Genomic DNA, 22,157 nt, shown 5'->3' with positions numbered 1-22,157 from the left:
ATTTGAAATGTCTTTTTAGCCCCCCAAATCTTGGATCGAAGAGGCCTTCAGTAAAAGAGAATGTGCCCACATTATTCCCAGCTTAAAAGAACCACACAGGTAAAGCAAGGAAATTTTCTATTTTTCTGTTACATTTAAAAAGAATCAGAATAATTTTTTATGGGCATTGAGTTTGGTTTGGATGGTGTTTTTTAGTGTCATAGGCAATGATTGCTGTCTACAGGTTTTCATGGATCCCGTCCCCAGTCTGTTTTACATGAAACTATTTATTTGAATTAGAAATTGGCAACAATTAATCTTGTTGTGCTTCTTAGATTTGTTGCTGTCAGTGTGGTAACAAAAACAAGTATGGTATCCAATTAAGAAACTGAGTTACATGGAGTTACTGCTGCACCCCATTTTTTCCCTTCCTAAGAATAATTACTGCTGCTGATCACAGGAAGAGATCAAATCTGCAACCTGTGCTTTAGGACCTGAGGAAGCAAACATAACTTGGCATTCTGTATTTTATATTTCACTCTATTCTATTGGAATAGAGTGCACTCTATTCCACTAGAATGCATCTAGTGGATGGTGTGGCCTAGATAAATCTGGAGATTGCGCTCTGAGAATGTAAACTTGTAATTTTGATCATATGGTTTTGAACACATGGATAGTGTAGCAGATGTAAGATAGATAACTCATCTATGAAATGCAGATCTGACATACAGTCTGAGTTGTGAAATGCCACACAAATCACTGAAGTTATCCAGTACATTTTCCAGGGGTTAATGGCGGAGATGACAGCCTGTTTTGTTGTTGATGAGAATTCTTTCACTGTTGAATTGATACTCTAAGAATAATGTTAAAGCTGTCTTATTCTACACAAACATGGATTAATTATCCACTTTCCATCACAGATGTCCTGCAGGATGCCAGGTGTGCCAGAATTTAATCAGGTAAGTGTGCATAAATATATATGTGCTATTTTTACAGTGACCTAGTAATAGGCAATCCTAGTCAAGGAAGCAATGACAAGAGAAATATCCTTCTTGTTTTATGGTCAGAGTATCATTTCTAAGGATGCGCAGGAAATGCTTGGCATAAATATAAGTAGAATAAATGGCGTGATAACTTTTGATTTATTTGCAATAGAAAATTCTACCCAAACACCTTGTGTGCATGATTTTGTTTTAATCTCCTCCTGAGGAATGAAAGGCAGAAATGTGTCTTTAAATAAGAGTCAATTCCAGCTATACCCCAGAATATATGAAGGAGAGTGAGTCTATAGCAACAGAGAACAGTGAGAATTATGGAAATATAAAAGAAAATTAAGGGAGAAGAAAAAGGGTAAAAGAAATATCCCAATAATACGTTTTTTGAAAATTTTTCATCTTCTCTGCAGTGAGGATTGAGTCCCTGCTTTTGGGAAGGCAAACAATAAAAGTTTCATTATTTTGGTGCTTTTAAATTGTGTTACTTTCAGGGAAATTGTATTTTGTGACCTATATTAAATAGTTGTTTTCAATCCAATATTTGTCATTCAGATGGTATTACCAAACACATTTTGGTACTGCGTATTTATGAGAATACATTATCAGTTATTGGAACAAAAAGTTAAACTGTCATTTGTTTTGTGTTAAAGGCATCTGATAGCTGAGGCAACAACTGGTGACGAGAAAGCTGGTGTCAAGTAGTCCCATAATCTGTGTTAACATGATTATCTGCCTTTTCATTATGCTTCACATTTCATTTTGCTTCTGAGATTTACGAGTCATGTTTTACAAAGATCACTGTAAAGGGCTGATATGCAGAGTGGTGCTGGCATTGTAAGGCAACTGATTTGTGTTTCTGTTCAGAGAGTGTGAGCTCCTTCTAAGAGAATGGTCTCATGCATATCTTGCTTTGGAACAGAAGAATAGATATTCAAAGATTTTTGCAGGTCTTTCTGAGAGAAGAAATGCAGGGGGTGCTTCCTGCTAACCTGCAGACACTCAGCTGTATCACAACTAAAGTTACATTGTCCTTCAAAATACAGTAGGTTTGATTTCATCTCAGTCAAGACTACAGCAGTTCTGTGGTTCTCCCCTTCTCCTCCCTCAGACAATGTTGTTAATCAGTCTGGGAAGATCAGTAGGACAAAAATCAACCTACAGAAGTGGAAAACCAAAAGATGAGCTTTCACTAAATCAGCCTCCTAGTCAAACATTGTTTAGCTGCATAAATGTAAATACAACACTAGGAGAGGGAGGAAGAGAAACAGGAAATGTGCACTCCATTGGATGCATTTGTTTTTTTCTTTCACCATTCTCTGTCAAGACATCCTGTATCTTTGTGTGTCTTTTATCTTGTAGTTGTTTCTTTCAGTTTATGCTGGGCATTATCATCCTGTTGAGTTTAATATAAATCCACTTGGTTGGTCTGTCTACGTTTGCAGAATGTGTGTGGGTGTCAAATGCACATTTCAGTCAGTCCTTATCTAGAAAGTACATTTTCCAAATATTAACAGTTCTTGTCTTCTTGAGTATCTCAAAAGGTACAGAGAGCTTTGTTCTAGGAGAATTTTTCTATTTCTAACAAGGAAAAATAATTTCCATGACTGGTTATATTGTTATATTTATTAGATCAGCAGTGAAGCAGGTTTTGGGCCTCCTGAGTTCTGTAGTTTTCCACAATAGGCAAAAAGTCATGTGGATATACTTGATGCCTACAATAATTTGACCTAATATTGTAGGCAAATAAAATCTCCTAATGATTTCTTTTGTAGAGAACTTACAAGGTTTGTAAGCAGTTTGTGAATGGAAACAGTTTGCAAATGGGTTATGCAACTGATTTTTTAACTCTAAGTAGAATTACTCCATTTAGAAGTGGCTAATCAAATTTCCTTACCAGCACATTTGTCCATGCCCCATCCGGTGAGCCGAAATGGGTTTCTATTTACTCTTCTGTGCAATACTTACAAAAACATCCCAGACAGCAGTTAGAATAGACTGACTAAATGAGTATTCAGAAGTGAGGTGTCAATTTCCTGCATCCTTATGCATCTGAGATGTTCTTGCAACTTGTCTATATATCTCACCTTTAAGGCATAAGTTTTAGAAACGTTTCTAAATTGCTGTCTGGGTTTTGTAGTCCAACTCCTGCAGTTGCTTTTACTTCAGTGTCAACCCTTTTGGTTTTCCTCTGTGGCTCAAAGTGTGACTTTTCTAGTAGCCTGCTTTTGTGTTACTGATGATGCCCCCACCTTCTCCGGAAGTTTGGTGAGCTTTTGAGGCAAAAAAGGCGAAGTCATTGCAAAGATGCTTTGTATCAATACATGTTCACCTATCTGTAGGATCACAGAGTAAGTGAGACTGTCAGGGACATGGTATCCAGTATGTTCTGCCAGGGGGATCAGATGAGAATGCTTCACTCAGTTGTGTGAAACCGCCAAGGATGGAGATGATCCACCCTCCCAAGATCCTGACTCCACTGCTGGGTTGTCCAACTGGAAAAAGGGCTGCTTCTTATTTCTAGCCTCAGACTCCACGTTTCAGCTGTGCTGCTGCCTCTCACCCTTCTGCCATACCTCCCTGAAGAGCCTATCTACATCTTCTGCATCCCCTCCCATCTGTGCTGGTGTGTTGTTGGAGCCCCTGAAGCCATATCTCATCCCAGCCTCTACTTAGAGACCAAGGGCTCCAGCTCCACCATCTGTCACCAGAATAGTCACTCTGCCCCTGAAGACTCTCCAGTTTGCTGGTGTCTCTTCTGTGTTGTGGACTGAAGCCGGAGGTGGTGCTGAGGCAGGGGCTCTGTGACAAGCACTGAGCGGAGGGGACAGACCCTGCTGCCCCCTGTCTCTCGGGCCATTCCTGCTCACACCACCCCAAGCATCTGTGGCCTTGATTGCTGCCCAGGCACAAGGATGACCCTGGTTCAGCCCACTGACACCCAGGGCCATGTCCCAGAGCTGCCCTGCCCCTGGGGCTGCACATTCCTTCCATCCCTTTTTCCAGGTGGCAGGTGGACAGGCTGAACAGGACAGGCCCTGTATGGACCCCAAGGAACCCTTCTTGATACTGGCCCAGCCTGGCATCCCTCCCCTGCCAACCTGGCATCCCTCCCACGCTGTAATGTCACAGCCCAGCTGTGGAAGCCTGGTTACATGCTGCAGAAAGCGGTGAGGTGGGTGAGGCATGACTGACCCTCGGTTAATCCTGGCTTACTTCTTTCAATGTTTCCTCCTTCATGTGGCCAGATGCTGGCTCCATGAGGCCTCACTCCTCGATTTTACTTCAGAGCTATGGCCAGATGGCTGACCTGTTGGTCCACAGTGTGGGCTTTTGCCTGTTCTTGAAGGCAGGCATTGTTATGGATGAACAAGGCCAGACTTTCTTGAGAGAAAAAGGCTCCTGTTTATTTAAAAGGAGCTACAGGAGATGGAAGGCACGAGATAGGCTCAGGTCCCCACACAACAAGTCAAAAAAATAACAGTGTGTCTAACTCTCATACACTGCGCTCTCCAGGAAGCGTGTTCCTCAAAAGAACCCCGAACTTAACTGAACTCTCGTTTTTATACCCCCCTCAGGTCCAGGATTGGTGGGTTTTGGATCCGTGCAGTGATTGGCTTGTTTCTGGTGTCCCTATTGGTCTTTACTGCCGTTCATTCCTGACCAATCATTTCCTTGGGGCATCGAATGATTGGTTGGGTCTTTCGTCCAATCACCTTCCTGGGCGCTGGTCCCACTGCACTGTCCCTGTCTCTGGACACCACTCCGTCCCCCTGCCGCATCCTGGGCCCCCCAGAACCTGCACAGAACACCGACCAACCCCCCAGAACAACAGCTCCCCCTCCCAAGGTCACAGCAATCTACTCAACCCCAACTCAACACAAACTGAATCTCAGTTATTACATGCGTGACCTTTACTGTTCTCCAGTTATTTGGGACACCGTGATCTTCACGGCCTTGGAATCTGGCAGTACATGGGCATCAGCCACCTCCCTCAGCACCCTGGGGTGCAGCCTGACCTGTGTGTGAAACAAGTGCTCCTGTGCTAAACATCATCTCAGCCTGCTAATGCCACTCCACCTTGAGCCCTGTGTCCCGGAGTGTAGGAAACTTCCTTCTCCAATTTGCTTTGGCAGAGCATTGAATCAACCAAGCACAATTCGCCTGGGTTGAAAAACTGAGTGCTGACCTTCTGGGTATCAGGAAGTACCTTACTAAAGTGGCTCGCCTCCTGCATTTCCTTCCAGTTGTTTTGGGGTTTGGTTTTGGTTGCTTTGTTAGTTGGTTGTTTTTTTTTTTTAATTTATTTTTTTCACCAGTTAGCTCTCACTCATCTCCACTGAAGACTCTCTTTTAGAATGCTCATCTCCAGAGTCTTGCAGATGTTTACATCTAAGCTGCCCCTAAAGGGACAAGTGGTACAGCTGAGGCCTGAGGCAGATGCATTTGGGTTGTTGGAGGATGTTTGGTCTCTTAAAAGAGAAGTAAGTGAAGAATTTATCTCCATTTCCTAGGGTATATTAACTTCTGAAATGTCTAAGGAGACCTGGACTGTCAGCTGTCACTATAAATTACACTGAAGTTAATCCTGTAGGAGAGACTGAAGCCTGTTGAAGCCTGTGTGAGAGTAATGACTGAATTTGGAATCTGGGTTGTTATTCCAGATGCAAAGCTTTAATGCAAGCTGAGTTTCTGGTATCTTTCTGTCCTGTTTCTGATGAGGACAGGGTTAGTTACTGTCAGAAGCCAACCAGGGGCCTGGCTAGGGCCCAGAGGTTGTTCTTGGCCATGTCAGGTCATTGCCAAGGCTTGGGGGAAAGGGAATCCCTTCTGGGGAGCAGGGGACCCTTCTGGGTCAAGGTAGTGCTGTCTTGTCTATTGCCAGGGGTTTTCCCTGTGAATCGTTCATTTTTTGTGCCCCTTGTCATCAGTTTGTTGTTGCTGTTCATTTCCTTTTCTCGCTGCTGTTTCCAGCAAACTGTTCTTATCTCAACCCATGTTCTTTACCTTTTGTGCCTCCAGTTCTCCTCTCTGGCCCCAGCAGAGGGAAGGACAGGGAGAGGAGGAGGAGGAGCGAGAGAATGGGGCAAGGTTTGACATATATCAGTGGGAACACTGAATTTGGGAATTACAGAATCATGAGGTTGGAGGAGACCTTTAAGATCATTGAGTCCAAGCCATGCCCTAACACCACCTTAACAAAAGCATGGTACCAACTGCCACATCCAGTCTTTTTTTAAGCACGTCCAGGGATGGTGACTCCACCACATCCCCGCATATGATCCCAGTACTTTATCACTTTATCAGTAAAAAACGTTTTTCTAACATCCAACGCAAACTTTCCTTGGTGCAGCTCAAGACTGTGTCCTCTTGTTCTGTCCATTGCTGCCTGATGAAAGAGACCAACCCCCACATAACTACAACCATGTTTCAGGAAGTTGTACAGAGTGATAAGGTCACCTCTGAATCCCCTTTTCTTCAGGCTAAACACTCCCAGCTCCCTCAGTTATTCCTCATGGGGCTGGTGTTCCGAGCCCCTCACCAGCCTTGTTGCCCTCCTCTGGATGCATTCAAGTGTCTCAATGTCTTCCTAAACCATGGAATACCATTCCTAAAACATGGCAGCCTTATTTGGCACCTAATGTGCAGCTGGAAGAGCTGAGATAGCAGAGCCACTTGGAAACAAATTTTATGTGGGTGTTTGTCACAGTAGGTATAGAGTCACTGGTCACAGTGTTACTAGGTCTGTTCATGTGGCTGCGGTACCCGGGGCTGTGTATGATGCCATTTGCGCTCCTTCCAACGCTCTTTCCCTAAGTAGTGGGAAGAATCAAGATTGCTTTGTTGCTCTACTGTGTGATATCAGCTTATGGCATCATAGCATCAAGGGCAATGAGGGTCATTTGTGATGTGTGTTCAGTGTTGCTCTCCTAACCTGATCTTGGGTGCAACCTTTGGGAGTCCCTTAATAATTGCATCAAGTCCATGGATGATTTTCTCCAGCTTTTTGTCCCTTTTTCCTCCTTCAGGCCTGTTACAACAGCTTTGGAGACTTTTGAATTTCTTTTGGATGTTGAGGAAACCATGTTCTTGCTGCTAAGTCTGCCAGGTCCCCCAGTATGGTCTAAACCATGGTTAGAGTCAAGAAAGATTTCTGGGAGGGTTATTCAGAGTTCTGCCCCAAGGATGGACAATCATGAGTGGCATGCAATGTGGAAGGACATGTGCCAATATTTGGAAGACTACTCCAGTGATTTGGAAGGTCACCCCTGATCAACTACAGGACCCTGTTAAAATGACAAAATATATAATGGAAAAATGCTGTGGCAGTTCCAGAGAGGTGCAAAGTTATGCAACGTGCTGGGCTCTGACTGCTCTTTATTGAACACTGCTCAATGTGCCCTCAGGAGGAGGACAGGGAAAGCAAAGCAAGAATCACTGTGGCTGCTCATCTCCACCTGAACCAGAGGAACAGCCCATGCCAGCAGTGGTTGCTCTTACAAATGAAGAAATCCAAGACCAAATCAGTTCACTTCGTAGGTTGAAGAGGAAGTAGGGCCCTCATGACAGGAGGAAGAGGGAGGGCCAGATCCCCTGATCCCTATCCCTGGGTGAGTTGTGAGATATGTGAAAAGATTTCAGCTGCCAGTTAGATGACCTGGCTGCTCTGATGCTTGGGTGTTGTGGCCCACGATATGAAACTCGATGGCAGTGAAGCCAAGCAGCTGGGATGCCTGTTCCAGGATCTGAGCATTGACAGGGGCATTGGGAAGAGGACAGAAGCTCTCAGCCTTTGGAGGTGACTCCTGTCAAGCATGAGAGAAAGGTACTCTCTCAGGGATGATCTAGTAGTGCACCCAGGCAGGTGGGACACCACGGAGAAATGTATCCAGTACCTGGGAGAATTGATGTTCTGGAGGTAATCTCTAGGGATTCAAATAATGTGCATCCAAATGGGGTCCAGTGTGCACAATCCACATGGCAGGAGTTTGTATGGAGCACATGATCATCATACACCAACTCATTGGCATTGACTTCCATGACAGGAGGAGAACAAAGAGCTTCAGGTAACTACAGGATTCCAGCAGTATGAAGATTTTATTTTTTGTTTCCCAACCAACTTGCACATTGGCTGTGGAAAGACTGCCCAAGACTGTCCAGGACTGCAGACAGATTCAAAAGGCTCAAGTAAGGTAGAGAGGAAATGTCCCATTCCCCACCAGTATGGACTTGTGTCTCTATTGGGAGCAAGTGGAGCCCTTCAAGAGAGAAGGTACTGATGATGAGCTAACCTGTGGTTTTTGTTGCATGACCATGGAAACAACGTGTGGAAGTGGGATGGAAAATTCTCCTGAAAACTGCTTTTGCCATAAACCAAACTAAGGTCAACGGACTTGCCCAGGAAATTCAGTTTAGGATTAAAATTCAATTTAGGAGTAAAATAACAGGATGGATGTCATCAAATTCCAATGGATGTGGTCAGCACATTAGTAGCTGTGATCCCAGCCAACCAGCAAGAAAGAAGCATAGGCTTTCCTGGGTGTTGTGGGTTTTTGAAGGATCTGTGTTTAGGATTACAGTCAGATTGAAAGTCCTCTCAACCAAGTGACCTGAAAGAAGAATGATTTTCTTGGGGTCCTGAACAATAAGCCTTTGAACAAATCAGACTAGAGGCTGATCATGCAACTGGCTGTCATGACAGGACAAGATGTGAAGAATGTCCTCTATTTTGCAGGTTCAGAAAATGGTCCTTTCTGTAGTCTTGGGAAAAATATACTTGGGACGCTTAAGGATGACCCTGGGGTTCTGGAGTCAGGGATGCTCTTCATTGTGGAATGGTGCTCCCCAGTTCAGTGCCCCCACCAAGATTCTCCAAAACCACATGCCTCTCTTTCCCACTCCATCTTCCCCTCCCTCTTTCCACTGCAGTGGGGTGAAGCTGAGAATTGGAGACACAAAAAGCAAAAGATCATGGTTTGAGATAAGAACAATTTACTGGAAACAGCAATTTGATAAGAAAAAAAGCAAACAGTAACAACAACAATGTTAATTTAAAAAGCAGAAAAAAAAAAAAACCAAAAAAGAGTGATCATGCAAAATGATCACTGCAGAGCTTGTGACCCCAGCAGGGCCAGCCTCACTGCTCTGTTCCTCTTGGATCTGGCACCACCTGAAACTGTCTCTGGCTTGAAACCAGCTCCCTCCACTACACATACTCATCCAGAAATAATCCCTTCTTCCTACAAGAGAGAGAGATGCTATCAACTCTGCCTCCAGCAATGATGTGAGGTGCTAAAGAGTAACATCTGGGCCCTAGCCATGCCTCATTGCAGCTAGTGCAAGAAATTAACCCTGTCCTGGACAAAAGCAGGACAGGGATACAAAGGATCTGAGGTCTGCTACACTCTAACTGAAATAGACCCTGGCAGTTTATGGAGGGGTTTGAGCTGCTTCAGGAGGGGCACAAAGCACAGCTCCTCCTGGTGCCCTGACTGCCAGTGCTGGGCTGGATGTTCAAAGGGAAAGTCCCTGCCACACATCATGGCACTGATGCTTTATAGAGTAAGTGGAGTGTGCTGATGACACAGTGAGCTTGAACAAGAAAATCCAATTAACCAGGAATCAGGAACTGGCCCAAACCCAAAAATTTTGGTTTTTTTCTCAGAAAAAAACAAAGAGGAGGTGACATATCCTGTTGAGGAGGTCCCACCATATAATCAGCTACCAGAAAATGAAAAGTGATACACTCTCTTCACTGATGCTTCCTGCTATACTGGAGGGACACATCAAAAATGGGAGTCCTATGTGGCAAGTTGCAGAAGCTGTTCAGGGACAAGATGGAGCAAGTCAGGTTGCAGAGCTGAAAGCCATCCAGCTGGCTTTAGATACCATTGAATGAGAGAAATGGCCAGTAGCCCTGCACTGACTTGTGGGTGACAGTAAATGCACTGCAGGGGTGGCTTGAGCAGTGGAAAAAGATAAATAGGCCGTGCAGAGGTAAACCTGTGTGGGCTGCTGAGCTCTGGAAAGACACCAGTGCCTATGCAGAGAAGCTGGCTGTAAAAGCATGTCATGTAGATGCACACACCCCCAGGAGCTGGACTGCTGAAGAGCTTCACTACAATGGACAGGTGGATTTGGCTGCCAAGATTAAAGTGTCTTGGGTGGACCTGGACTGGCAGCATAAGGGTGGATTATTTCTGGCTCAGTGGGCCCATGACACCCCAGGTCATCAGGGAAGAGATGCAGCAATACAGATGGGCTCATGAATGAGGGGTGGATTTAACGATGGACACTATTTCCCAAGTGATCCATAACTGTGAGACATACACTGTGCTCAAGTAGGCTAAGTGGGTAAAGCCTCTGTGGTAAGGGGGATGATGGTTAAAATATAAATATGGAGAGGCCTGGCAGATTGATTCCGTAGATCCGTGGTCCAGAGAGCATGGTATTTAGTGGGTATCAAGTTCCCTGTCATGCACCAGCCTCTGGGAAAGTTGAATGGGACAATGGACTATTAAAACTACATGGAAAGCAATGGGTTGTAGGACCTTCAGATGTTGGGATCTGCATTTAAGAAAGTCATCTGGCTGGCTAATACCAGAGACCCTGCCAATTGAACTTGCCTTGCCCAATCAAAATCTTGATATACTGTAGAAGGGGAGAAAAGAGTAAGGTTTCCATGATGCATATGAGGAATATGTTTGGGAAGTCAGTCTGCATTAGCCTGTCTCAAGCAAAGGCAAACCCACCCATAGGAATGTTTTTTTTTCAATGACCTGGGTACGCTTGGTGGATAACGCAGAGAGACTGTAAAACAGGATGTGTACCTGAAGGGGATTTGATTTTTGTGTGAGAACAGTCTGTAATGTGTGTGTAGTTTTGGTTGCTGAATGACACCAGTTATAAACTGTGTGTTATAACTACCATGGACAGTGAGCATGGACTGCTCTAGATACACTGGTCATGAGCTCGTGGTGCTGCTTGCAACCACCTGACAGCACACCAGCCCTCCTGCCCTGGAAGGCATCTAGGACAGACAGAACCCACAGCCATGGGCTCAATGAATTCTATAGATATCTTGGAGGGATGGCCATTGACCTTGATACCTAAGATGATACCTAAGGTTGTGTGTCTGTATGTGTATATGTATATATATGTATAGACACACAAGCATATGTGTATATGTGTACATATATATATGTGTGTGTGTGTGTGTGTGTGTGTGTGTGTGTATGTATATAATTGGAAGGCATATGATTTGGTCAAGAGATAGATGGCATAGAATAAGGGACCTCATGTCCTCATTCCTGCCAGGACAGGGTTATTTTCTGCAGGAGCCATGAGGGAACATGGTTAGGATTTAAGGATTATTCTCCACCACCTCATATCACTGCTGGGAGTGAGGGATTCTCTCTCTTCCAGAGAGTATCACAGAGGATGGTAAATTGGAAAGGATCCACAGTGAGCATTGAGCCCCGATAGGGCTATTCTCGAGAGTCATACCATGCTCTGAAAGGTATGGGCTGGCATAGAGTGACAGAGGGAGTGGTTAGGTGTTGTCTGTTGTTGAGGGTTTTCTGTGTGAAATATTCATTTCTTGGGCTGTTTATTATTAGTATTGTTGCTGTTACTGTTTGTTCTCTTGTCTCGTTGATGTTTCCAGGAAATTGTTCTTATTTCATTCTGCAATTGTTACCTTTTGCATCTCCAATTCTTCTCTCCAGTGCACTGCAGGGAGAAGGGAAGGGAAAGGGGTGAGTGAGTGAGCGGTGTGTGGTTTGGAGAGTCTCAGTGGGAGCTTTAAAGTGAGGAGTACCATACCCAAAAGTAAGACCTGTGGCTGTTTGGGTCCAGTCTGGCTAGCTATGGACCCTAGCCCGCACAATCTCACATAAACCAAAGCAAAAGACGAGACACGCTCTTCTCCACGTGGGGACAAATGTCCTCTGTTTATTGGCCTCCAAGGAGACACCTCACACTCTGGTGACTCCCCAGGTGGGAAAGAGTGCATTGGCTCATGGTGGGAGACTTTTATACGCGGGGGAATGGGGGCGGAGGAAGAGGAGCACAGCCATTGGGATACAGGCGAGGAGTGGTGAGGGGAGGAGTAAACCAGGGAAGGGACCACCTGGGCTGACACTTGGGGGTGGGAAAAGAGGGAAACCATGTGGTCACAGGATACAAATCATGTGAACAGTGCAAATTACCAAACACCCAGTGCAAACAACTAAATAACTATTTAGTGCAATCCAACACTGTGACAATCTCCCTCAATGCTGCACTTCAGTCCATGTGTTTGGTATATCCACTTTGCTGGCTTCCAAGGCTTAACATAAAGGTAGCCCTGAAATTCTTCTCCTGATTGTTGAGGATAACTGCTAGATCTTTTTTTAGTACTTAGAATAACCAGTAGTAATACTCATAGCAAACCTCAGTGTCCTACAACATTCCTCTGAATTGGAACAGGTCAGAACCTGCATTGCTCAGGTCAGAATTTCTCTATGGGACTCTCAGTCACAGAATCACACAGAATCACACCATGGTTTGAATGGGAAGGGACTTTTGAAGACTGTCTAGTTCAACCCCCCAACTGTTATTAGTGTTCCTCAGAGAACAAATTCTATAGCCAACTAAACATAATTATGATATTCAATGATGTTCAATTCAATGCCACTTTGCTATTGTTGCAATTTTTTTCAACACGGCTAATTTTTACTGCATTCCATGTGAGACAACTGCAGTATTTTTCTTTGCAGGAAGTTATTTGGGCTGCTCACATGTAGATCCTAAAGTTGTATGCAAGTGAGTCTGATATAAAATAATTTCTGTATTTTTCATGTGAGGTGCTGCTGTGGACGGCTGATTGGAGAGCACCCAGGAATAGAATGCAGCTGGCCTGTTTGTCAGGCTGGCTCTCAGAGCAATGGTGGAGAATGGTCTGTGCAAAAACACACAAAGATGAGTCCAACAGATGCATTTGGTACAATCAATTTTCAAGATGGAGACCACACATACCATGCTAAGGTAATAGGTGCTGTGTTTATATGTCTGACTTGTTTTTGCAATTTCAGTGTAAGAAAAGAAAGGCAAGCAAAGACAAAAAATTTTATTGGTGCATATCAGATTGATTGTCTTAAGAGGGCAGGGGAATCAAAAAGTAAACTGGTTTAAAATGTGTGTATATTTTGTGTTGAACTTCACTGTGGTTAGGGATACGCTGTCTGCATTGCTCACGTGCATTTTTGTGCTATCATGTTAGGGTAGTATGACAGCTCAAATCCTTCACAAATCTGTAAGACATTAATCCTTAGAACTTTGTAATGGTTGCCGTTTCTTCTCCTGAAATATTTAAAAGAAGTTTATTTTACCCATTATTTTCCTTTCCAGTATATTAGACTTTCTTATGACAGCAATTTGGATCAGCTGTTGCACCTGATGGTTAAAGAATGGCAGATAGAATTGCCAAAGCTAGTGATCTCTGTTCATGGAGGCATTCAGAATTTCAAGCTTCCCTCAAAGATCAAGCAGGTTTTCAGCAAAGGGCTGGTGAAAGCAGCTGAGTCTACAGGAGCATGGATAATTACAGAAGGCATCAACAGCGGTAGTGTTATTATTTTTCTTTGTTTCACTTTTCCTTTTGGTGTTTTTTCCCTGCGTAACAGCATGTACATTTAGGTCAAAATAGATTGAAATGATATGAAAATTGGTGATATTTTAATACAAAATGAAGCCGTTTTTATTTAAGGAGCAGTGCAAAATTCAAAGAGTGGGATCATGTTAGTTTTCTGGTGACATGCATTCTGCATATTTTAATTAAAGAGCAGAGTATTTTGCATGTCATAAGAAACAATTTATATAGCCAGAACTTATTTGCAGTAAATTTAACTGCTGCTTCTTTAAAATATTTAGGTTCTGTGGACTGTGATTAGTATTTCTGAAACAATTTTCAAAGCTCAATTTAACTTGTGTTTTATAATTGATAAAGTTTTGAATCAGGATAATCCAATAATGAGCCTATTAGTAGCTGAAAATCCCTTTGGACTACTCTCAAAAACTCAGAGGGGTCAGTAAACTGTGGAACTGAAAGTTTTACCTCTTTAGCTGTTATTCAATCTGGTGATCTTACAGGAGAACTGTCCTGGGCATTTATGTAACTAGTGGAGTTTTATGGATGTGAAAAGCACCATTAGGAACATGTTAGGGTATTATTAATCAGAAATATGTGCTGAATTTGAAGCAGTGATACATTACACCTGAGCTGTGAAGAGTACATCAAATACACAAGTTGGGTACAATGTTTGGGTTTTGATTGAAACATAACTACCATACAAATTATGTGGTGTGAAAACTTTCTTGGTGTCCTGTAGCAGGTCTCTGAATATGGAAAAAAAAATTATCATTTGATTATCTGTTTAGGGGTGTCCAGACATGTGGGGGATGCACTCAAGGGCCGTGCCTCACCACACCTGAGAAAGATCTGTGCTATTGGGATTCCTCCATGGGGCATCATTGAGAATCAGAGGGATCTCATTGGAAAAGATGTGAGTTGGGTGCATTTTAATAACAAAACCCTTCATGTTACTGGAATGTTAGAGCTTTCTTGCATAGCTGATTTTCTTCTAGATTAACTTCACTAGTTTGATCTTTTTTTCACTATAATAGAGGCTTAGATTTTACTCAGCAACAGAATTTTGTGACATGTTGAGGCACTGCATTTTGCTTTTTGTGTATAATGGATAGCTTTAAAATACTTCTCTTCTTACAGCAAATTGCCATTCCTTTTAAAAATTATGTAGGCAACTCTCTTGTAGTTGTAAATTGTTTTCCTATATTAAGATTCAGAATGAACAGTCAGGTTAGCAGTGTACACAAATAAGCTATTAATATGTGTATTATTTTATTCACAATCTACTTTATATTCACAAACTATGACTTTATGTGAGGGCATAATCAACTCAAGCATCTAAAAGAACTTAAGTAGTAAGGTAAAATCATTCCTGATAAATGTTAGCTCACGTATTTTTAATGGGACTACAACCCAGGGAAACTATGCCATGGTGTTCCAGCTGTCACCAAGAGTGCCAGGCAGTGACTCTGAGGGTTGCAAACCTAATCAGAAGTGTTTTCTGAAGTATTAATTATGGGTTTGTTACTGTTAAGAATCAAATGCTAAGAATCAAATGTTTGAGTAGCTCAAAAATCATGATGCAGAGTTTAGAACAGCCGCACTGTGATAGAGAAGTACATACAAGTGAGGGAACATAAATTGTGGTATTTTGTTGGTTTCTTTGAGGACATTTTTGTTTTGGTTTTCTCAGGTAGTTTGCCTGTACCAGACTCTTGGTAACCCACTCAGCAAGCTGAGTACGCTCAACAGCATGCATTCTCATTTTCTAATGGCAGATGATGGGACAGTAGGCAAGTATGGGAATGAAATGATGCTAAGAAGGAATTTGGAGAAGTACATATCACTTCAAAAAATACACGCAAGTGAGTATTGCTGTGGCATATCTGTTTATGACGGAAAAACCTACCCTAAAAGATGGGGAGGTACTTTGCATTTCATGTTACATATTGTACATCTTGATTTGCCATAGCTTTCACTGAGGTCAAATGTCGTTAATTGTACGTGTTGTGAACTCTAAAACTGAGGAAAATGAAAAGGACAGCATTTTTATAAAACATTATGCATATGGATGAACTTACAAATGGGTTTCTCAGTTGTAGAGACATCTAAATGACGTAGGTTATTTAGTAAATATTGAGCATTTGCTCACTTCACAGTTTTATGTGGTCACTATTTCACCACTAGATACTTCCCCAGCATTTTGTGAGATGGAAAGATTGTTACATTCAGTGGAACTCAAATTCTTTTTACCATGTTAATTACTTTTGCCCTCATCACTCCTCTCTATTGCGTCTATGACTTCCTCAAGTACAGCAATGAAGAGCGGTTGCAGAAGTAAAACCTTTAGCCAATTTTTGAAAGATTGCATTGCTTCCACCATTTATTTATAGAGTAAATAAGTTACAGTAGAGAAATAATTAAATAAATATTTATTACATAGACAATTATTTCCTTTTATGCACTAGATTATACAAATTATTTGTGCAAGTTCACTTTTACCTGGTCATTCAAATCTTCAAGTACGTTAAAAAGGCATCAGTATGGTGATGTTGATCTTGCTTCCTTTATCTGCTCACATAATAGAATTGACAAACTTGGAAACCAACCCAATTCATAACACGTTCATGTACAGAGCTTTTTACTCGGACTCATATTTTCTTAGTGTGAGCTTTTGCAAGTCAGGCTTTCACTTTCATTTCTATTGCATTGTACTTGAAATTTCTTTCTGTTTTTTTTTGAAAACCTGCCCTGCTGATGTAACACTGGAGAGAATCTCTGAAGAAATACCTGATTACTTTTCTGTGTGTGTAGGTAAATACGTGGCTGTTTAACGTGTTTCAAATGTCCTTGCATGTGACAACTATTATAAAGGGATGAGGGATATTGAGAAGGATGTTCTTTCTTCCTGATAGTTTCAGTTTTTTCAGTAGCTTTTCATGATCTTTTTTGATCAGATTGAAGAAGCTTTCTGAAAGTCTTAAAAGGTGTAAGTGAAATTACAGATGATGAAGGAATGATTTCCTCTCCATGTTGAACCATGTATAAGTATTTTTTCCCTGATGTTTTGACTTTTGTGTGTATGACTGAGATTTGTTTGTAACTGGTTATATGTGTTTTGAAACAGGAATGGGCCAAGGAGTTCCCATAGTCGGGCTGGTGCTGGAAGGAGGCCCCAGTGTGATCCTGATGGTGTGGGAGTATGTGAGGGCCAGCCCAGCTGTGCCAGTGGTGGTCTACGAGGGCACTGGCAGGGCTGCAGATATCCTGGCGTTTGCCCACAAGCACACAGGTGACACGGGGTGAGTAGGGGCATGAAGCTCCTCCTCCTTGGTCTGCCATGCTGGCAGGCACCTGCAAATCCCTGTCTCAAAACTGCTGAGATAATTTCTAATGCTTCTAGTAATGATGCCCCTCTGGTCTTTTGTTAGCTTTAACTTCTGTGCTAGGAGAATGGAGTTTCTTTCTTTCTTTCCTGCCTCAAACTAGTGCTGAGATAATTATTCTCAAATTTACTATGGCTTTTTTGAAGAGAGAAAACTGCATGTAGCTGCGCTGAGTTATGAAATTTCTCACCTTTGGTGAGACACAATCATGGACTATGCCCAGAGTATTTGCTGTTGTTTCAGCTCAGCCATGTCTCCAGCTATCAATACTCTGTATGTGGGCTTGGATTTGTATTGTACAAAACTTTTGAGACTAGAGCAGGGGTTCACTGCTGTAGGAGCCTCAGGCTCCTACAGTAGAAGGAAGACCAAATTTCCTCATCTTTGGTTTTGAGTTATTCAGTGGTAGCCCAGATTTGTCATCCTTGTCAAGGTGTTTATGTCACCACGAGTCCAGTCCCAGCTACAGGCTCTGTTGAACCTACCCTGGTGAAAATTTTGCATCCAAACTGGACATGAAAATATATGCTTGCATAGCAAATTAATATTATATGTAAAAGTTTTTCAAAGTCAAAGAGCATTTTAAATAAAAAATTTAATTTTAAAGAGGTGCTCTGGGTTCACTCCCTTTAAGAAAATGAACTATTTAATCAACTTTATCTCCTAATTGTTTACTTATTGTCTTTTTATGAATATGCTTTTGGATATGTGGTATTTGCTCCTAGTGTGTTGTCAGAGAACTTTTTTCTTCACTTGCTTTTTTCCCTATATTTATGGCATTTAAAAAAAAATCCTTCCATTAAAAAAAAAAAAAAGACAATATGAATGGAAAGGTTAACAGAAAGACAAAAATGAGAAAAAAATGGGGGAGATATGAAGTCTAATGAGCAAATGGTAAGGAATTTCATTTTATGCCTATTTTTCTTTCTTTATTGAAAGAAAGAAAAATCACTTTCAGTAATTTTTAGCTCTATGTTCACAGAAAATCCTTTTAAAATTTTTAATTTACTCAAGTATTGTATTTTCAACAGTAAATATGTATGTCAGAACAAATGTGTATGTGATTAATAATTTATATTATGGGATAACTTTGCTTTGTGTTGAATGACAGATTAAGTCAACAGGGAATTAGAAAAAAAAAAAATTCTCCTAAGTTTCTTCTTTTCTGAAGAGTCATCTGGGTGGGTAAGAAATATCTAAAATGGAATTGTCATTGATTATATGTCTGTTTTCCAGGGATCTGTGTCCTCAGGTGAAGGAGGAGATCTTAATGATGATTCAGAACATATTTAGGTTGGAACAGAAACAGTCCAGTCGTCTCTTTCATGTTTTGATGGAATGCATGAAACACAGAGAGTCTGTGAGTAGGGTGCATGTGCTGAGTTTAGGAAGCCTTCATTTCCTGTTACCCTTTTTGCTCTTTCTCTGATGGGTTGGCATGAGCCCAAGTGTTATATCTAATATAAAGATAGCAAATGTGTCTTTGCCAATCTCTATATTGAGTACCTCTACAGAGCCTGTTTAATTAACTTATCAAGTTTCAGTTTCAGCCATTGTTAGGGGCTGATTTTAGTAGAAGACCAAATATCTTTTTTTTTCACAAGAAAGATCAAGTAATTCCTATAATTTTTTCTCCATTAGAGTCTTATTTATAATTTAGAAAGGTTTCCTTCCATTCTTCTTCTCACAACAGAATTGTGCTAGAATTTGTCTTTGAAACACCGCTAGTAACTGGAAATCCCCTCCCTCCAGCTGCTGGCCAGGCACTTGAGTAAACCATATTGGCTGCCACCAATCACCATCTTATATTCCATGTGCCTTAGCATAGTTTCCAGGAGGATCTGCACCATGCTTGTGCTGAAACTGATTGGCCTGTATTTTCCCAGGTTTTTCTTTTTAGCCTTTTAAAATATGGTAGTTTTGTTTCCCCTTCTCCAGTTTGCTGTCTGTCCCAACATTTCAAATATGATGAATTTCACAGTATTTAGGCAAATAATATTAATTGTACTAATAATCACTAAAATGGATACCACCCAGTACATTTTTAGTATTTTTTGTATTAGTTAATTCGAGTGTCTGTTTTGTAGTTGAGAACTGAGTGAATATCAGCAATGTTGCATTTTTACATTTCTCAGGTTTAGGGGTTAATCAAAAGGAAACAAATTTATGTAGACTCCTACAGTAGGTTTATTCCAGTTTTCCTGGGGTGCCATTGCATTAAAAACCAAAATGGTGCACTTTTGTCTGAAGCAAAGGAAAATTGTGTCTGGACCCTTGCCATTGTTTGTGTTGAAATATGTATGATTTAATCTACCACAGCCCAGACAAAGGAGAAATAACTACAGACTTCTCTGCCTCACCTCAAACAGTGTACTTCTGCAATTCTAACAGATAACCGTATTTGATGCCGAGTCAGAAGATGAGCAGGACATTGATTTGGCAATTCTGACGGCACTCTTGAAAGGTATTGAAAAATACGACCTGTTTTTGTCTGGCATGCAGTCTCACTGACTTATCTTTACAAAGTAAGAGGGTAACATAAATGTGTAAAAACTGATAGATCCTTGCTGCCTCCTAGGTACGAATATATCTGCTTCAGATCAGCTAGATTTGGCACTGGCCTGGAACCAGCTAGATATTGCCAAGAAACACATACTTGTTTATGGACAACACTGGAAGGTACTATTACCTGTTCTTTCTCACCATGTCTTTACACTTTTTTTTGATGACTTATTTTTAATGATTTGCATTTGTCAAGCTTTAATTAATAGTTTGAAGGTTGGACTCAGTCTTCCCTAGTCTACTTCGATATTGAAAGAGCATTATCCTTAAAATAGTGAAGTATTCAACTACACAGTGTGTCAGATCACATTTGTTTTTCCAGAGAGAAGATGATATCCTAATGTTGGTTTTGCTGCGAGCTTTCCAAGCAGTTTCAGTGATACTTCTGGATAGGTATTCTTCAAGCAGGTATTGGCAATCAGTGGTGGTTAGGAATATTTTATTGTAGTTTAGAAAACTCTTTTATCCAACTATATAAACCCCAAAGGGGTGTTGCATCTGTTTTCTAGCTCTAGACAGAAAGGCAGAAATCCCAGAGTAAATCACCAGGTAAAAAAAAAAGTAACATCATTATTTTAGTTACAGTTTCTTAGGAATAGCTGCAATGCAAGAGTTAGGATCTGATTATAAGAGATGTCTCTGCTCAAGATTTTCTCACTAGCAGGGATTTTTGGAATAGTAAATGTGAGGTATGAGAAGGGGAGAGAGAAAGAGAGTGAGAGAGAAGTTAAGCAAAAGATACCACTGTGTGGATTCCTGTAGTGTCCGGTTGGTTATTCTTCACCCTGGTCTTCAGAGGTGAGGTGCTTGAGTTGTTCTTCTGGAGGTACCACTTTTACACAGTCTAAGTCCCAGATACTCACCAGATATGTTGTTCCAATATGGGAAATCCCATTCCCATAACTTGAGTTGTCATGCAGATAAGTACTTGCTTCGTTTCTCACAGTGGGAATTTTTGTCCAGATGCTAACTAAACCTTTACCTCCCTTGGGCCTGGAATTAAATCTTTCCTGCTGTGTCATCTGTGCTTATCTCAGGTTCTGTTGTGGTGGCTTATTTTATCAGGACAGTGTTTTGGGACAGCTAAGTGTGTTCTTTAGGTCCTTACAGAAAGCAAGCTGTGATTTAGACCTGCATTAGTTACATGTCTGTGAAAGAACACACAGTAGCAATTTAATTGATTAATTAATTACTTGAATTTAAATGATGGTTTTCAAATTTTTATATGTAATCCAGTACTTAAATATAACCCTCCATAAAGGAGATTTTTGTGTACACAAGATTTTTGTAGATGACAAATAAAAAACTCTATGTGCCTCAACACATTTCTCTCGTTTGTTTTGTGAATTAATATTATCTTCAAGAAATAAAATGGGCCAAGAAGTATTTTTCAGAAGTACCCTTTGATTCCCTGCCAAGAATTACAAGGTTGATTTTTTTCAGTCCCCAGTGTGTTTTCTTCTTTAAAATGTAAATTTTAAAAAATTGGCAGTTGTATATATATGAGTGGCCATAGCTGGTTGTTTGCCACAACAAGAGGCCTTTTTTAATCACCAGATCATATTTTCTGTCATGCATAAGGCTGAATATAAGGAGAACTATGCCTGGGATGTCTACAAGTGAACATCCATGGATTAAAGATAGGATATTGGAAAAACATAATTAATGAGAAGCATTATCAACAGTTGGAACAGGCTCCTCAGGGATGCATTGAGTAATCAACCACAGAACTACTTTAAAGACATAGATGTGGCACTTAGGGACAGGATTTAGAGGTGGATTTGTCTGTGTTAGCTGTGCTGATTGACTTGATGATCTAAAGATCTTTTCCCAGCTAACTCATTCTATGATTCTGTGTATGAGGGTAATAATAACATCTCTCTGATCCCCACCTCTTCAGCACAGAAGGTTTTAGAGACTTATTGAGCAGTTCAGGCTCTTTACTCCTGTCTTTTCCAAGGTGAATATCAATTTGGTTTTTCTGTATTTTTAACAATATCTCCTGCTCTTCTCTGTACTTGAATTTTCAGATGTTAAAGTCGTCTTTTGGGATAAGTAGATCAGCACTCAATATTCTCATTTAGATATTTAGGGAAAAACTATTATTTTATATATTGTTCTATATTACCTAAAGGATAAATCCTAATAGCTTCTATGCCTTTTTAAAATGTTTCTGACTTATGTCCAGTTTATATTAATGATTGCAGAAGATAGGTCCTCTAGAAATTTCTTCTGTCTGTCACTGCCAGAATTCTGATTTCTCTCTACAAAGTAACTACCTTGCTTCTACTTATTCTACTGTATTTTTTCATGCTGTTATTATTGTACTTCTGCTAAATTTGTCCTTATAAAGTCCTAAGTGTATTGATATGCCATACTTTGATGACTCGTTATTTTTTAACAATTTGCATATTTCATATCTACTGTCTATGTTTCTGATGTTAAAGGGGCTGATTTCAGCTGTACTTCAGCTGTTCTCTGGAAACTCTTAGGTGAATACCGCAGGGTCCTGACAATTTGCCACTACCGCTTCATGGGTGGTTTCTATAATCTTTTCTACTGATACTTCAATTTGATACAGTTCCTCAGATTTTTCTGCCATAAAGAGCA

General features: G+C 41.1%; 1 protein-coding gene across 1 annotated transcript in view; it reads left to right on the top strand.

The window, feature by feature from the left end:
* TRPM6 (transient receptor potential cation channel subfamily M member 6) overlaps window positions 1-22,157 on the top strand; it is an 83,182-nt gene that overhangs the window by 7,063 nt on the left and 53,962 nt on the right. The window contains exons 2-11 of the mRNA XM_050986918.1: window positions 20-99; window positions 900-938; window positions 12,818-12,998; window positions 13,362-13,575; window positions 14,391-14,515; window positions 15,293-15,464; window positions 16,727-16,901; window positions 18,222-18,345; window positions 19,377-19,449; window positions 19,564-19,664. Of these exons, the coding sequence (XP_050842875.1) occupies window positions 20-99; window positions 900-938; window positions 12,818-12,998; window positions 13,362-13,575; window positions 14,391-14,515; window positions 15,293-15,464; window positions 16,727-16,901; window positions 18,222-18,345; window positions 19,377-19,449; window positions 19,564-19,664 (1,284 nt within the window). The remainder of the gene's footprint in view (window positions 1-19; window positions 100-899; window positions 939-12,817; window positions 12,999-13,361; window positions 13,576-14,390; window positions 14,516-15,292; window positions 15,465-16,726; window positions 16,902-18,221; window positions 18,346-19,376; window positions 19,450-19,563; window positions 19,665-22,157) is intronic.

Source organism: Serinus canaria, chromosome Z, assembly GCF_022539315.1.
Source record: "Serinus canaria isolate serCan28SL12 chromosome Z, serCan2020, whole genome shotgun sequence".
In the NCBI taxonomy this organism is placed as follows: Eukaryota; Metazoa; Chordata; class Aves; order Passeriformes; family Fringillidae; genus Serinus; species Serinus canaria.
The sequence above is the reverse complement of the archived record's forward strand: the minus strand, read 5'-3'. Positions and strand labels throughout refer to the sequence as shown.